The 18,818-nt window shown below is 43.6% G+C and overlaps 1 protein-coding gene across 1 annotated transcript; it reads right to left on the bottom strand.

Annotated features, from left to right (window-relative positions):
- Window positions 1-294: 294 nt before the first annotated feature.
- Window positions 295-16,732, bottom strand: LOC128436440 (WD repeat-containing and planar cell polarity effector protein fritz homolog; the record flags this gene model as incomplete). Its single annotated transcript, XM_053418176.1, is given in 6 exon segments — window positions 295-385; window positions 3,138-3,228; window positions 8,664-8,763; window positions 14,670-14,733; window positions 15,754-15,877; window positions 16,544-16,732. Coding segments are annotated over 6 exon segments (659 nt in total), but the record flags the coding sequence as incomplete, so codon positions are not given.
- Window positions 16,733-18,818: the final 2,086 nt, after the last annotated feature.

The following is an 18,818-nucleotide window of genomic DNA, read 5'->3' on the forward strand; positions in this document are numbered from 1 at the left end:
GTAGCGAGACAATCGCTAATAACCCCAAAACTGGAACTATTAAAATGGAGAGAGCGGGAAGGAGGACGGGAAGGAGTGAAGAAGAGAAGAGGAGGAAGAAGAAGAAGTAATGTTTTCTTAATGGATGTTTTTCCTAAATGACCCGTTAGTCACCGCAGACGTCTGAGACCAGGAGCACTCAGGCCACGTTTAGAGAATCTAACAGAATTATCACAGGTCATAAAACGTGGCCTGAAATGTGCACGTTGAACATTATGAGATTCACAGGCACAGACAGGGAGCGACAGACAGACATGGTTGTGTCAGTGTCCTGAACACGTCTGGACTCACAGTCACGTGGGGACTCTCTGCTTCTGGTCTCCTCGGACCGAATCGTCCATCAACACTGAAGAACAGAGGAAACACATTAAATGTTAAAATACATAAATGAGAGAAAGCTCAGAAAACAACATTTACTTTGAAGTGGAGGAGACACAAACAGTTTCTATGTCTCATCCTCAGTTTGTGACGTTCAATCAACCAACTCCATCTCCTGCTAATTATATTCAAACACTTAATTGTTTCCCCCAGCTTCACGCTGCTGACTTCTCTTCTATCCAGAGTCGTGTCTGTGGTGAAGTTTAGGGACAAATCACGTTCTGGTGAAAGTTAATCAACACGTTTTCTCCGTCTCCTTCCAGGAGCCACATCCTCCGATGGCTGCATCGTCTTCAGGACCTTGACATTTTGAGAATCCTTCAAAGCTCCGACCGATACGTCCGTCTATTCCTCAGACACAAAGGATCTGTGGGGGGGGGGGATTGTTCTGAGGCCAACGTGTGGATGAAGCTGAATGTGTGGGACAGTAAATCCTTCTGCCTTAACCAGAACCACAATCTATCAATCTGATCAAAAGAGCTGCGACATAACCACGAACAAGTTTAATAAGTTTATATTATGTACGAACAGAAACTGTGAGGCAAACATGATGTATAGAAACGTATTTGTCTCAGATACTTTAAAAGTGTCATTTACATCGTGTTTAAATAACAGACTAAGATATTTCTTTGTATTATTCACAGGATTCATATCTTTAATATCTTACAGAGGTGTTTCTGTTCGGGCCTCCAGGAGCTGAAGTGTCATAACTGCCCCCCCCCCCCCCCTTCTGCTCCAGATGTACACAAACTGATAATTAAATAGTCAGATGTAGATCCTTGGCTCCCTGTCCCTCTGAAGACACATTAAGTAGAAATAGAAACAGCCTCCATTCTTCTTCACTCCTCTGCCAGCGGAGGACGGGAGGAGCGAGCGAGGCCAACAGCCGTCAAAAGAACGTTGGGACGATTCCCAGATTCTCGTTCTCTCTCTCTCTCTCTCTCTCTCATTCCTCCGCTCGGGCAGAGTCGGATTTGGGGGAATGCGGGGAACCGGCGAGGAGCCCCCCCCCCACCCCCAAACCCGCCATTGTGCTCGCCTCCCCCTCTTCCTCTGCTCTTTTCTCAGCGAGCCAAACGGGAGAACGCCCGCGCTATAATGCCTCCCCTACTCCACCACGGCTAAGCTGCCACTGGCTTCACATGAGAAACAATGAAACTTCATCGGAGACCAGATTATAAAAGAGAGGGGGGGGGGGGGCTTCAATATAAAAATTGTTGTAAAGGAAGGTGGGGGGGGGGGGGGGGGTGAATTGTGCAATAAAAAAGGCAGCAGCTTTTGTCTCTTTCTCTCTGTGAACACTATCTGTGGGGAGGTTCAGGATCTGCTGTCTTAGCGCAGGGGGAAGACCTGAGGAGGAGCGAGCAGGCGTCTGGCTGCCAAGCCGCCCTAACCCTCTTTACCACTCCTTTCTCCTCCTCGCCTTCCTTTTACTGCTTTTTAAAAAAAGAGCTTAGGCCAGAGCATCTCTCTCCTCCTCCTCCTCCTCCCCCCCCCCCCCTCTCCTCTCTCTCTCTCTCTGGACCCCAGCTTGTTTAAATTGGCCGATAGGAAGGGATTTGGGATGGATGGAGGGGGCTTAGAGAGACGCAGAGTGGAGGGGTGGAGGTGCAGGGAGTCATCAGTGTTACAGTCAAACAACCATGAAAAGCCTCTGAAGACGAGAAGAACAAGGGGCGCCTTTTTTTATCTAATGCACACAAATCCCATATAAATACTTTCAATATGTTATTTGGAAAGCCCCTCCACCACCACCACCACCACCACCACCACCCGTTCTACAGTAACTGAGACGTGGATGACTTTATTTGTGTGTGTGTGTGTGTGTGAGATATGTGTCAGGGGGACAAAGGGGGGGGGGGGGATGCTCTCCCTGCGTCTTTTAGTCACACTCTCTCCACACATCATTCAAGTCGACCAGTGTATTAAACGATCCCTCCAGTCAGTGGCTTTGGTTTTCCCGACACCAGAGACTGAAGCTGTGGAGAAGAACGGACTCCGGTGGCGTTTTAAATGTGGCTCCGTGTTTTTAAAAGAGCCAGAACTGATGAGGCTGTGACATTTGAAATGACACAGGGACACGGAGGCTTTCCGGCTGTCGCTGGGTCATTTGGCCGCAGACGCTCACACACACAATTCATACACACACAAGGATGGATTGTGGTGGAGGAGAACGAGTGCAGGCCCGAGAGAGAAGAAGAAGAAGAGAATCCTCCACACGACAGTGGAGGAGGCTTGATTCGTACTGAGCTGAAATAAATGTTGTTTTTATTTGTCTGGTATTGTATTAATTTATGCGATTAAAATGGATACAGTTGAAACGACAAAATCAAAGGACAATGTAGAAACAATGTGAACGGAGGAAATTAGCTTTTTGTGGCTAAAGAGCAATATTATTACCAATAACCGAGCTAAAAGAGTGAATATTAGATTTCCATTTTCCAATTGGACAGAAACATGGTTGAAAATGACTCTTAATGTGGCTCAATTTGTAAATACACAGACGTTTGCAAACAACTTCATTATATCTTCTTTAAAAGTTGTAATATGTCAATTTTCACAATTAGTTTCTGCTGCTCCCAAGTCTTTAAAAAACAGTTATTGCAGATCTGAAATCACTAAAGAAGAAACACAGACATGGGAATGTGAATCAGTAATAATGACAACATGAAAACAGACACAGTAGAGACACACACACACAAACAGTACACACAACTCACTGTGTTGTGGGTGTCCCTGAGTACGAAGGTCCTAATGCACTTTGGTTCCGATCCGTCTGTCGGTCACCGAGGCTCGAACCCAACACATCTTCTAACACACACACACACACACACACACACACACACACACACACACACACACACACACACACACACACACACACACACACACACACACACACACACACACACACACACACACACACACACACACACACACACACACACACACACACATAAGGAGGAATAAGAACAAGTTGTTGATATTCATATGAGAATTGAATCAAAGAATTAAATTTGTTTTCATTATGATATTCAGGTTTTTCCTTTTCTTTATTTCCAGGTTGTTCCTTTCTTCAAGGTTTAGACTCTGGAAAAGTGACTCCACCTTAGTGTGTTTACAATGGAGTCGATTAAAAGACCTTAAATAATCTGCTTCTTAAAAGTTGAACTTGTGAGTTTTCTCAGCCAACATGTCCAGTTAGTCACTGGGAACAGGTGTTGGTCACTGCTTCCTTCCTGGGCAGACTGGACACCACAGTGGACAGGAGCTGGTCAGGATGCTAACTTCATTAGCAGCTGAACTCATGAAGAGCTAACGTTACTCACAACGTTTCTCCCAGATCAGTGAGTGTTAATGGAAACTGGCTCCTTGCATCTATCACCTGTAGATAATGTAAAGCTAAGTGGCTCCACACGTGATGATTCAAGAGTCCAGACACTGTTTTATAATCAATCCCTTTAAATCATTTTGTTTCACGTTGTCAGATAAAGTTGTTTTAAATGTGTTTGGATATTTGGTCAGATTCCTGTCTGTAGAACTCCTCTAGCTTCTGTTCTCCATCCTCTCAGTTTGGTTCTGTAAACAGCCGGTGCAGGTTTTTGCCAACTTGACAATCTCGCTTCTGACAAACACGTTATTCCAGTCGAGCTTCCGAACTGATACGAGAGCTCGAGCACTAATGGAGGATGAGTCAACAGAGCGATCGACAGAGCCGGGAGCGAGAGCCCGAAACAAACGCTTCTTCAACACACAGCGGAGCTAACAGGCTTTTATCACAGCCACTAAGAAAAGAGGGAGCGTGAGGAGGTGGAGAAGTGGATCTTCAGATAAAGCTCTTGTCTCGTTGCCCGTTGAAAGGCCCCACAGTCACATCCTCCTTTGTGAGGGGGAGACGGAACCATCAGGCGCTCCCAACTTGGCTTCTCCTCTTGGCAGAAGGCTCCTCCACGGAGAAGGAGATAGAGAGGAGGAGAAAGGGAGCTTCCCTCGCACTTGTTCGCTACTCTGCCTCTCACAATGCCGTATCTATCCAAATCAACACACTTGTCAGCCAGACAGCTACAAGCGATTTCCAATGCTGTTATAAAAGGAACCATTTCTAAGCTGAAATGTGTGTTCTCTATTGTGTGTGTGTGTGTGTGTGTGTGTGCGAGCCACGGTAGCATCTCTGTTTATCAGCGTTTACAATGGATGCACATACACATGAGAGGAGGTGCATAGAAACACGGTGGCGCTGCCCAACCCGATTCCAAGTCCGAGATCGACGCTGGTAAAAGACGTCCACTTTAGAGAATCACTCCATCTGGGATTCTGTCGTTTTTGTTTATTTCTTTTGAAAACAAGTGAAGAAATTGTTGAGACAATATCAGGAGATGTTCTCCTCTTTCCAGTGTTTCTCCTTTCAAATGCTAATCAGCTCATTTCCACAGTTTTCACAAAGTGTAATGAGATAAACCGATGGGTGGCGATGGCCTAGATCGGATGTTTCTCCTGCTGCTGCTCAGAACTAAAAGAGACGGCTGGTTCTATACCAGTCCCGAGAACCAGAATGAAAACCCACTCACCTCCAGTTTAAGAAAAAGTTTCTATCTCTGAATTTCATAAATTAACACCTTATATCCCGATGGCATATTCTATAAAACCCCCACAACACGCGTTGGGGGTCCTTCAGATCTAAAAGGTGAATAACCCAGTGGGATGTTTAATGTCGACTGATCAGATCCAAGCTCCCACGGCTGTGTGGCCTCCTCACCTATTGATGTAAGATGGAATTATGCTTCTGTGAGCACAGACACTGGGAATATGGCAGTGCAATGGTTTGATTGGTGGCAAAAGCCTCATAGAGGAGACTACACACACACACACACACACACACACACACACAAACAGACACACACCTTCTATGGTGTCAGGCTGATTCCTGTTTGGAGGCAACAGAGTTTGTGCAACTGTAAGTGAGGTGTTGTGTCTTAACGGTGGCTGAGCAGCAGTGTCAATTAATCAGGTCGGGAAGATGATCAATTATCATCATCATTAGTTAATTACATAGAACTTCTCAGTCGCTCTGGTGCTGTGACCATTTAGCGTTTGAGATGTGTTACCACTGCGATGACACAAGTGTTGTGTAGCTGCAGGGAACGTCTGCTCTGCATGAACTTGTTCACCTTTCTGTTTAACAGATGATAATGTTGGTTCACACAGGAAACAGTGCGACCGGCCTCACAACTGCACGCACACAGTTCACATATTTACACAAACGCACGCATGTCCGAGGGCCATTCTGAGTGTGATTTGCATAAGTGTGTGTGTGTGACGGAGAACAAACACTTTTCAGACTCACTTGTGTGTTTAAACAGATATTTGTTGGTGTAGGCTGCGGCTTTGTGTAGCTACACTGTGGGAACCTTTCAAAATGAGTCCTGTTCTCATAGTTGAGACTCTACTGGGCTGTACTGGGAGGGGCTCCTGATATTCTGTCAATGTTAATTCATATAATCAGGATGGACATAATATTTGGGAAGCCAGTTGAGTTCAGCAGCCCTGCAGATTCCACCCTGAACCAACCGAGGCAGCATATTGCCGCCCCCATGTGTGGTGGTGAATAAAATGCTGGTGTTCTGGAATCAGAGGCGTGACGTGTAACACCGGCGTCGGCGTCTGTTCCACCGTTCCGGTTCTCCCTTCTACACACAAGTGGATTCGGCTCTGTGACTTCCTCTGCTGCCAGCATAAAGGCAGATGAACAATAACCCCCCACCATTCCACGTCGATACCTTTCATACCGAGCGGCGCGGCCGAATAAAGGCGGAACATTCCTGCCTTGAACAGGTTGTGTTTACAGATTTATGAAATGTGACATGGAGCTCCAGCTGCTCGACGTCAGCAGCCAAGAAGGTGGGAAGCACTGGTTTAATCCTGGACCATGAAGGATGTGGGTTTTTATCTCAAATCTAAACACGAAAAATACAGTTTCATCTTTTTAAAGGGAAATAAAAATGTATGTAGAGGAGTTAAAAAAAGATGGTCACATTTAGAGAAGCAGAAATGGAAATATTTGTTGCTCAAAGTAGTACTGAAGTACATCTAAAGATATACTTTACATCACTCTTAGCAAAACAGAAACTTGACAGTGTCATAAAACTGTTAATAAACTGAATCTCCTGTTTTATGAACATACTGGAAAATATCTGATAACAAGAGAAGGAAACCAGTAAATACATCGTGTTTGCATAACTTAACATGTTTGTACACGTGTGTGTCCTGTGAGCCACAGATGATCCTGGTGGTGTGCAACGACCATGCCACTGACTATGTCTGTGTGTCTGTGTCTGTGTGTGTGTCTGTGTCTGTGTGTGTCTGTGTGTGTGTGTCTGAATGTGTGTGTGACTGTGTGTGTGTGTAAAGAGAGACACCTGTTCACTGTTCTCTGCTTGAAGCCAATCACTCATAATTTATAACCCGGCTTTTCTGCTCTGTTAATATGAAGGCTGCAGTTGTGTAACTGTAACACACACACACACACATACATATACACACACACTTATTGTACAACACACTGGTGTTACACTCCTGCCTGGATCAGAATATCATGTTATTGTGTTTTATCACGTGTTCCTAAAAAATATATAATACTTAAAACATACATTACACAGTGAGGTGAATATGTGTATTTTATCTCATATTTAAATATCAGCGTTTGTGTTATCAGCTGGTTTAGTGACGTGTTGTTAACCCTGAAGCTACAGGTCATATCCTGATTGTAATCCAGTGTCTGTGGAGACGTCAGGCCACTTGAACTCTTCATGAACGATGTCATGTTCAACCACCTGTTACAGTTGAAGTATCTGGTTGAACAGAACATGGGGGGGCTGGAACATCTGCAGCAGCTGCAGGTTTGGTTCTGACCCTTTCATGTGTGTTTCCCCTGCTCACTCCCCACATCTCACAGTTAACTCTGTCCATTCAATAAAGACGACTAATGGAACTTGAAGTTTAATGTCTGAAAGGCCAACTTAAAGTTCGGAGACAAATCCTACAAATGGAACAAAGGATTATAAAAAACCTGGGAAGTCCATGTTCTCTCTACTCATTCATATTCTCTGTTCATTTTTCTTTTCTTTATTTCATTTATTTTCTTTCCTTCACTTCCGTCCTTTTCCAATTCATCTGTTTTATCCTCTTATCTTTTAATTTCGCTGTCCTTCATTTGGTTTTCTTCATATTTGTCCTCCCCCTCTCTCATCCCTCCTTCCTTTTCCTCTCCTCTGTCCCTTCCTCCATCCTCCTCTCCTCTGCTGCTGTCCAAGGATAGGACACGCTGCAGGTGATGCAGGTAAATCATCGAGGACATAATTAAGAGGCTTATGAAGAGGCGTGTGCGTGTTACGCATCACATTAGAAACAAAAAAAAAGAAATTACATGCAAACAGGCCCCACAGTTACACAAATGCTCATTTTCATTCACTGACAAACACACAAGACACTGAGCCTCAGGGGTTTGACCTTATACAGTGGAGTTAAATACCTCTCTTGTCTCATGTGGTCGTACACACTCTCTCTCACACACACACAGACACACAAACACACACACAGCCTTCTGGTGTGTTTTAAGCACCAATGAAGGACTCATCAGACATGTTCATCTAGTTCCCTCACAAATTTGAATGGTTGCTGCTCACCCGTTGGGCCTTAAAGCCTCTGTGAGGAATTGTGTGTGTGTGTGTGTGTGTGTGTGTGTGTGTGTGTGTGTGTGTGTGTGTGTGTGTGTGCGTGTGCGTGTGCGTGTGTAATGAGGAACTCTGCTTGATCCCCTCTGGTATGTGCTTTGGGGAATGTTTGTCAAAGGGCAGCAGCACAGCCTGAAGGAACAACACGAAACTGGGCCTTCTCTGGGTTTCCTCCCCTCGAACAACTTCAGGAAACATCGAGTGATTATACGTCACAACACTTTCTATTCAGTTCGGGCAAAACCTTCACCTGGAACCATGTACATTCAAAAACCCACAAGTTATTCCTTAGTCACTGAAGAGGACGATTCACATGGTTTCAGTTTTACATGGATATTCCTGTCTTATGATTTAATTCTCCTCGGTGCAATTAAAGGAGTGTGAGAAAAAGCTGTAAGATGTGTGGGAGTGGGTGAGTTACCGAGGTTAACAAGTATCCACCTCTTCAAATGTGAGGAAGGAGAAATAAACGATCACAATCATAAACATTTGGACGTTTATGATTATATTTCTTACCGCTGCCTGCGTCGGCCTGGGCCTCGATTGCATTAGCTTTCCTCTTGGCCACGTCCGCTAGCACCGGCTCGCCCTTATCACCGGCGACATAATGGAGGTCCTTTGAAGGTAATGCAAGAAAGAAAGAAGTGTGAACGTTAATCTAAAATGAATCTAAGCTCCGGATCACAATAGGGTTTTTTTTTTTGGAGGGGTGGAGGCGGTGGGGGGGGTTTTTTGCGGGTGAAGGAAGAAACAGATGAAATGACAAGATCGTTTGAAGCCCAACATCAGAAAGAGCACCGGTTGGATGAAATGCCGGTTCCTCAAAAAACTTTGAAATCAGCCTGCTTGTACCCCCCCCTCTCTCTCCCACACCCTCGTCTCTCCGGGTTTGAACGAGGGAGGATGTTATCTGTCATATTTCAAAAGTGGGAGAGAAGGCGAGGGACTGTTCACCTTTCAGAAACGCTGGTATTCTGTCTCTTTGCAGAGAAACATATCCAGCCGAGCATATTACTATATCAGCCTGTGACAATATTGGAAACAGCGTGTCTCCTCTGTATCGCTCTGTTTGCGTCTCGCACGGCCATAAAGAGAGATAATACTGGAACATGATGTCTGAGTGCGGCTGATTTCAAGCTCAATATGCTGCCACATTATTCATTAGTAACCACACTGCATCGCTCGGCCACGAGTACTACTTCAAATTAAATACCGGAAAACTGGATATTCTCAAATTGTATTCTTAATAAAGGGTATAAGTGTGTAATATATTCACACTGGACAATAGAGTAAATTAAATACTCTGAAAACTTTATGCATACTAAAATATACAAGATGCTTAGTAATAGAGAACTATCTTAATTTAAATATTTTCTTTTTAGCTTTAAGGTGATTTATCTTTGTACGGACATTTTTACATCACTATTTTTTAAATCAGTAGAGTAACGTTGTGACGCAACTCTCAACAGATCTAAAATAAAACATCTTTACTTAACTCAAATAAGCTAAACACACTGTCATATACTATTTCGGTTGTAGTAGATATTTGAAACATTATGTAGATCTTTGCGATCCTATTCTGAACCCTACTTTACAATCTTCAAATATTTTGTAAATGTTTATCGAGTTGCACGGCAAACAACTGGATGACTTACATTTATTGGGTCTCTTATTCAATGACCTGATAATTGGATAAGTTGTTGATAATCCGTTTGAGGAACAGCCTAACTAAATATAGGTGACTTAAATTAAGACACACAAAGGGTAAATCTTAGGATATTAAAAAGTCAGGATGGTTGCTCAGATGATATGAAAACACAAAATACTCAAAGAGGGAACAATTAAAAACTGATATGTCGTTACACGTGGACTAAACGATCAAACATTCGACCTCCTGAACTGACTGAGAGGGAATCAAACCCTGGTCCTGGCACCCAACGAGGGGCTACTCCGGGTCGCAGGGTTTCCTGGAGCAGAGAGCAGGGCCTGAGGGCCCATCAAAGGCTACAGCGTGTTAAGGAAAGTCTTCCGCCTCAGCGACATCACAGGACATCAGTGCCGTAACTCAGGGCTCGCCATGGAGAACCCTCAGCTGGCTAAAGCCAACCCCCAGCTGAGCCTGCACCGGGCCTTAATACCCCCATATTGTAACCCAGCTTTTGTACCCCCAGAGGGAAAAAAGGAAAAAGAGGAGGGTGCTGGTTTCTAGAAGAGGTGGGGAGCAGAGAGGGGCTGAAGCAGAGAGGGGGGGGGGGAGTGAAACAGAATGAGAGGGAGAGGGTGAGGTGCTGAAATTGAGGAGTATGAATGGGAACAGATTGGGTAATTATAGTGTGGTGCCTGCCCTCTGTGGCGAGGAGTTAGGAGGAAATGTGGAAATGGCCGACAACAAAATGGCCTCAAAAGAAGCTAAATCGGCTACAAGCACTGAGGAGGCTAATTCAGGGAACAAGGACATGGCCCCTCAATTAGATATGAGTGAGGCTTCCTAATTGATAACAAACAGAGCAGCGGAAGATTAAACAGGCAACGAGGAGAAGGAGGAGAGGAGAGGAAGAAGGAGAGGAGGGGAGAGGAGAGGAAGAAGAGAGGAGGGGAGGGGAGGGGAGGCAGTACAGTAAAATGATCATGAGGAGTATGAGTGAGGGAGCTAAAGAAAGAGTGTGAACGAGACATTAAAAAACGAGAAATATTTCACAAAGGGGTTTTGGTGCACGTGAGAGAGAGAGAGAGAGAGAGAGAGAGAGAGAGAGAGAGCGAGAGCGAGAGAGAGAGAGAGAGAGAGAGAGAGAGATTATGACAGTCAGAAGAGAACAATATGAACATTTGATTCTGGGGCGCTTTATTCCAGCTTAGCTCCTCATAATACTGTGAATCTGGATAAAGAGAGAGAGAGAGTAAAATGAACAAATGTGAAATGAGAGAGAGAGAGACAAACTGAGAAGTAAGAAAAGAGAGGGAGAGAGAGAGCCAGAGAGAGAGAGAGAGAGCCAGAGAGAGAGAGAGAGAGCCAGAGAGAGAGAGGAGTATCAGGCCGACTAAGAAGGGATAACAATAATACTGCATATAAAACCATCAGATATTACACCTCTTATTCCCCAACGCTCGAACGCGACACTAATCTTATTTATATAAGAGCTTTAGGGGCTGCAGCGCGCCAGCTAACCACACCGATAAAGAGGGGCGTTTTAGTAGGGCCATTTTTCGGGGGAGTGAAGGGGGGAGGAGGGGAGAGAAGGTGGAGGAAGCACAGGGCCCAACATCCACTGATATGTGGGTTAAATGAGGGATTAAGTCAACTTGCTCACATCTACTTGTTTGTGGGTTAAAGTACACGTGTTAAACTACAGAGCGGACTCACACACTAAGTTATTGTGTGTGAGGAAAGTGCAACACATAGATTTAATGAGGAGAACGGAAGTTAGAGCTTTGTGATATCTGACCTCTTTATGGCTAAAGGCAAAGTTTGTTTTGAAGTGAGATGAAATTAATACGCCCGTAATCTTCATGTGATATTTCTTATTTCATAAATTTTAATAACAGGAACAAATAAACTTAATTTAGCCTGTGCAAAATAAAAAATCAATTCAGTTTCAGATCTTCAGTCAGGAGCTTGGAGGAGTGATTCCAAAAGTTCTGAGGAGTCAGAGAATTCAACATTTTCACAGTTTTTCCAAGATAATAATTCACACGCACACACACAGTTGTTTTCGGACACACACCTGTTATCCAGGAGCGTTGTGTTTGACTAACACTTCTATCAGATGGGTGTTAAGGACTTAACGTTTTAATAACTCTAATTACTCATCTGAGAGACGACAACGAGCTTATTCCCAGAGACAAGCGATCCCTGCTCCAGCAGCAGATCCTGACGGAGATACAGGCTGAACCCAACACACGCATCTTTTCCTTATTGCTCTCATCATGGAACAAAAGAGCCGGCATCAGATTCAGCTATCGCACCGTTTAATTTTAATTAACGAGCTTCATCAAGAGCCACAGACCCTGGGAGAAGAGGAGGGAGAAGAGGAGGGAGAGGAGGAGGAAGGGAGACGGGGAGGGAGGTGAAGAAATAAAAAACTTGTCAACAGGATTGACGAATGACCTAATTGGTTACATTATCAACTCATTATCAAAGGCTAATTAGGGAGCTACAGAGCAGCGTCAATTATGACAAAAAAATGCAAACGACTCAGTAACCCCCCACCACCTCCGCGTTAACCCCCCTCAACCTCCACCTCCGCCACAACACCCCCTACCACCAACTCCTCCTCCCCCTCAATTTAGCCCGACACTGAAGTGTTTCATTTTAACAAAAGGTTTCTTCTTGGGGACAGAAAAGGCTGGAGGGCCTCTATTGTTAGCTGGGAAACAATGACACCGGAGGGGGGTAGGGGTCCTGGTGATGCAGGGGGGGGGGGGGTGTATCATGCTGGGCGTTTCTGGGAGAGTTGAGGGTGTGCGTGTTATCTCTGTGTGCGTGTGCATTTTACCAAGTCGCCGGCGCGTTATTGAGTTCTGTGAGCAGGTCCTGAAGTTCTGAGCGGTTCGGCGAAGGCGGGGGTTGCCCTCATTAACCCCGTCCACCTCGACTCAATCAGCCGAGCAGCGGGTTAAAGCAACAACACAACCTAATTAGAGCGAGGGACAGAGCGAGGGGTGAAATGTCAACATCCTCCTTTTCTTCCTCTTCTCTCTTTGGGTCCTTTCAAACCAGGAGTTGTTGCTCTCTTGGTCACTGAGGCAAAAAGAAAGTGCTTGAAAGAGCATTAACTTTGTTACAGATCCGGGATGAGAAGTATTTGCAGTTATCTGTCGAGTTGAGTGACTTCTAATGATGAGTAAAACACGCAAGAGAAAAAGAAGACCATCAAACTAGGTCTGATTTATCACAGGCGCATTTTAAAAAGATAATAACAATAGTTTTAGACATAAAAAAAAAAAAAAGCATTTTGGAAAGAACATTGCTCACGTGGTTTGATTTCCAACAGGAAACTAAAAAACATCTTGAATCCAACCAGCAATTTAGGAAGAAAAGGTTAAAGTGAATGAAATGTACTTAGTTTGTTCGTTTTCACATCTAAATGAAAACATTTCATTTATATTTCATTACTATCTTGTAAGACATGTTAATTATTTGCAATTAGAACAGGAAAGACGTATGAATATACATGTAACTCCATGGAAGTAACTGCTGATATGTTTTAATTTAAAGCAAATTGCTTTGTTGACTCCTCAGGCCTCAATCACTCTATCTCTGATTCTACCCGTTAAAGTCACTTCATAACCAAACAATTATTTGCTGATATCATTCTTTCTAATTCATCTCTTGACACCTATAAATTGTCAGAGAGACCTCGTTTCTCCTCTTTCCCCTAGTCTCTCTCTCTCTCTGGTTTTTTACATTTGTCATATAGCTTCGCCCCCCCCCCCTCTCTCCAGCCCTCTACTCCCACCCAACCTTCCCCTTGCGCTCTTTCAAGGTCCACAGGCTCGACTCCACCTTTTCAATTGGGCTTCCCAGCAGCACTACTTAGTGGGGAGGGAATTGGAAGCAGTGCTATCAATGTGATTGAAGGACCAAGAGGAGTGAGTGTGTGTGTGTGTGTGTGTGTGTGTGTGTGTAGGGGGGTTTCTGTATTAATGTCTATGGTGTTGGTGAAGCATGGAGCAAAAGGGGGCCCCATGGAAAAGGGGGTCAAACACACAGAAGAGCACTGCAGAGTGGAGAGGAAGAATGAGCAAGTGAGAGGGAAGATGAGAGGAGGGGAAAAGGCCGAGGAGGAAGTTTGGGGCCCAGACTGAGATCACACCTGCTCTTTGACACACGCACACACACACACACACACACACACACACACACACACACACACACACACACACGCACACACACACTCTTAAATTAAACACTTTCATAAAAGTATAATTCTATTAATCAATGAACACAGTCTGAATATTATTATCATTAAAGTAACTTAACTTTATTCATTTAATGATTTCAACATTACGACGGTGTTTATTTATATTATATCTATTAATATTTATAGATCACCTGTGTCATTTTTTTCTTCCTTAAACATATATTTATAGGAAAACAGAAAATTACAGTACGACAAGAGATAAACATTCGATAAATCCAACAATAGAGAAACCTGTGTCATTTTTTAAATTTGTGGTGTTCCAGGCTTCATTATATTTTTCTTTATATTCTAAATTAGCTAAATAATGTAAGCCACATGTTCAACCCATTTTAAAAGGTGCTGAACAAAGACAAATTAATTAATAGATATGGACAAAAAATAGATACAGCTCCATCAAGATCGATCATTATTATTTTGGTATTTTATTTGTGAGTGTGGAATTTTGTAGTGCGCAATCGAAAAATTGCAATGGGAAAACATTTTCTTATTCCAAAGAGCACAGACGGGGGGGTGGTGATAACTGGAGGTTAAAATATATATATATATATACAATATCTCGTGTTTTTAGTTTTCTTTACACTTCTTAATCTTTTCCACTCACCATGAACAAGTCTCTGTCTTCCAGGTCTACAGCGAGGAGGAAGGCCTTCTCAAAGCGCTGGTGTCTGCAGAGACAGAGGAGACAGTTACACAGGAAACACATCAACACAATGACAACACTGTGAACTTGGAAATGACAAATGAAAGATGAATATTAGGTCACTGCAGTCGCACACACACTGTCACACACCTCTGCAAACAAAACTGACAATAATAGCTCTCTCCCTATTATACAGAATTAAAGCTTGGAGAGAGTGTGTGAGAGAGAGAGAGAGAGAGAGAGAGAGAGAGAGAGAGAGAGAGAGAGAGAGAGAGAGAGAGAGAGAGAGAGAGAGAGAGAGAGAGAGAGAGAGAGTTGTATCTCCCAGTACAAAACACCTCAAGTTTCCTTGTCGGCAGCCAACATGAAACAAACACAAGCAAACAGAGGAGGTGTGTGTGTGTGTGTGTGTGTGTGTGTGTGTGTGTGTGTGTGTGTGTGTGTCTGGTGAGGAGGGGGGGGCTTCTTTCATTTGATGTTAATGGCGAGAGAAAGAATGCAGGTAGATGATAAGCGAGGGAAGGAGGTGGGATGCCAAACACTGCTGCAGCTCTGCTACACAGGAGGAGAGAGAGAGGGAGCGGGAGGTAATTGCAGGATGGAGAGCGGCGAGCGGCGGCGAGCAGGAACAACAGGGTCTATTTCAGTCAAACAGGCGTTTCAAAAGGGCTCTCATGGTAGAAGGGGAAATGAAACAACAGTCTAAACAGGTGCATGTGTGGAGCTTCGTGTTATGAATGACTCAAAGCTGCATCAACGCCTGCCAGTTAATTCAAAAAGCTATTTTTCCCTTTTTGGATTTGTAAAAAATAGCAACGTGAGATGAAGGAAGATGGTGAAAAGACCGTTTATCACTGATCAGACATCTGTTTGTTTTTAAGATGTAGTGTTTCAGATGAACACACCATTAACTTCTATTTCTGTTATTCAGATGGTTTTAGTTCCAGTGCATGACCTCGACCCATGACCCCTGCCTAAAAACATATGAAAGACAAATGTGTCCCTCAGTGCATCAGATCAGGACCTGCGGAGCGGCTGGCGTTACCTGAGGAGGTGGTGGAAGAAGCGCCGGGCGTACTTGCTGATTGGCTCCCGGTAATCCAGGATCAGCCTATCAGAGAGAGGAGCAGGCGGAGAATAAAACACGCCCAGAGCTGCTTCCAGTTGAGCTACGGACAGAAACACACACAATTTAATAAAGTGATATTCATATGCTTGTGGCAGGTGGGGGTCAGAAGACAATTTATATAATATTTTCATTTAGTTGTTACATAAACAGTTCGACAGCCGAGCTCACAAAACTGTAAACCATGACGCTGATGAGGTTTGACGATATATGAAGAACGGATTCTGCTTCGTTTACATTATTTGCATTCTTCTCTGCGATGAGCTTCAGATGTGAACGTTCTCTGCTCTAATATTTACCTCGGCTGCGGAGTTTGCTTTCACCCTGTCCGTGTGTTGTGTGTTTGTTTGTCTGCAGGATTACACAAAAACTTCTGGATGTATTTCCAGGGAACTTGGTGAAAGGATGAAACGTGTGTCGAGAATGAACTCGTTACATTTTGATTCGGATCCATAAAAAGTTGCAGATCCAGGAACTTTCTTTCACTCGTCTTAACATTGTGAGATAAGTGGCTTTTGACATTTTCACTGATTTGTGAATTTGTGTATCTATAGGTGTGTTGTGGTGCATTGGCTTGAATTAAAGGAGTCTATTAGGCCTTGGTGGAGGAATGAGCTCTACTGGGTGCTGTTCTAGTTTTCACTGGGATTAAAACAAGTGGAACCCAGACCAGTTCTTTGTGTTTGACTGTTCCCTCACACACACTCACCCTCTCTCTCTGCGTTCAGCTCCAGCCTCAGCAGGTAGTTGGTGACTGAGCTCAGGCATCGGTAGCACTGGTCTCCCATGATGCTCCAGTCCATGGACTCCAGGATACCCAGGGCCTCTCTGACCTGACCGCAGAGCAGCCGCTGCTGCAGCAGCTCCCCTGGTCCCATCTGACCCCCGGTCAGAGCCCCTGTCACAAGGAGTCATGGTTTATTATCACATGGAATAATGATAATATATTAAACAGCAGGATCTTGTTCATCTCCTACACATTTACAGTAAATATGAAGCTTTCCCATCTCGTCCCATCATCTGATAATTTGTCTGTTAAAAAAGAAATCTTGAAATTAATGGAGCCCTGATTTTTACTTTTCTATTTATAACAATACAGAGACTTCAGTGAATTTAAGAGTGTGAAAACTAAAATTCTATCTTATGGGATCAACATTTAGATCAAACATTAAAATACAAAATTTGAGAATCTTTCAGGCTTTGTTCATCGAACCACTGCCCAATTTCTGAAATGTGATTATATTGTAATCATATTATCACATTTGAACAAAACTTAGATTTTTTTTATACCAATTTATATAGACGAATCTTCAAATGTCAACCCAACTTTGAATATTCTATAATATTCTAATTTTGACTCTGTTTAAATCAGTCAAAATGTAGAAACTGAACAAACACTTCAATACTCTGAGGTTCTCTCAGTGTGTGACCAAGCAGAATAACCTGGAGCACTAGGTGGGTCAGGCTGGCATTGACCTGTCAATCAATTAGGTTGTGTGTGTGTGTGTGTGTGTTTGTAGATTAGGACTGCTGAATAATAGAAGGCCACGGTTCTGAACCCTTCACAGTTGTGTCGGTGTCTTCTTCTGTGTAAAAGGGCGAAGCTGCACACGTGTTTGTGACTTTATAGAGAACCCATGCAGGAAGTGCAGGTGTTGAATACCGGGGTGATTAGTGTCGACTGACACCCGATCACAACGCTGCACAGAACAGTCAACATGAATCACGAGCTTGTTTTGGCAAAGACTGAACTTCATGTGAGCAGATTCCAAACCACAGAACTGTTGAATGACAAGATGTCGAGAAGCGGAAACTGGTCTGGGTTCAGTTTAACTTCACCATGAATTCATGTGCTGACACAAACCCTCATGTAGTCAGTAAACAACAGGTTCTGGACAAAGTGCCAAACCAGTGTGACTTTGGACTAAAATTACTTATTTCCCCCCCCCCCTGCTGGTCATTTGAGAGAACACAGGCTTCAGCCACTTCCGCTCTGGCTTCACCTTCCTTACATCTTATTTTATCCAGTTAATGTTCAGGACAGTGTAGGAGAGTCTCTGCTGAGGCTGCAGCCCCATAAGCAGGCTCTTGTCTAATTAATTGACAAGTGCATATGTTTGTGTATCTGTCTGTGTGTGTGTGGTTGTGTGTGTGTGGGGGTGGTTGGGGGGTGTACTGGCAATTAAAATGACAAGCTGGCAATTAGCAATCCCCCAAATCCCCTACAGAGTGGTCTAATGTGGCTAATACATCAGCTGAGCTGGTACGGTTTGTGTGTGTGTTTGTGTGTTGTGGTGTGTGTGTGTTGGGGGGGGGGATGTCCTTGGGTGGCAATGACAATGGCTCATTGCGGTGCCACACCTGTCTACACTCACTTGACACAAAAACAAACCACTGAGCAGGACGAGATCGACAGCAGCACGAACACACGGAGGCCGAGAAGAAGATCATGAGAGGAATGAGCACAGAGGGATCAATTCATATCAATGAGGGGAAGTTCTCTGAAATATGAAATAATTAAACATTATTAAAACTTTTGTGTTGCTGACTATCAATCAGAAAATCACAATGCTTTTAAAAGATGCAAATCTTTACCTCGGTTTGACTTCACTTCACTAAAGATTTTTAATTAATCTTTACTAGCTCTGTCTTACAAACCAAAATAATAAAATACATCAGCTTGGACTCTATTGATTCCTATAACCACTACTATAGTAGTTATATTATTGGTTTTTAACAACATTTAAAAAGTGTAAACGCTTAGGACCTTAATGAATTAAATCTAAGAAATAAAATCTACCCTTCCTGATATTAGAAGATCAGGTGAAGAAGCCAGTAAGAGAATAACACCACAGAAACTCCATGTTAGTGGACTGAGGTGTTTGTAGACAATCAGTTATCTACTCTGCAGCTCTATCACAGTGTGTTAATATCTGTATCAGAGACATTACAAACGATGCATGGCATCATAAGTGAGACGGAAG

Source organism: Pleuronectes platessa, unplaced genomic scaffold (assembly GCF_947347685.1).
Source record: "Pleuronectes platessa unplaced genomic scaffold, fPlePla1.1 scaffold_351, whole genome shotgun sequence".
Taxonomy (NCBI): Eukaryota; Metazoa; Chordata; class Actinopteri; order Pleuronectiformes; family Pleuronectidae; genus Pleuronectes; species Pleuronectes platessa.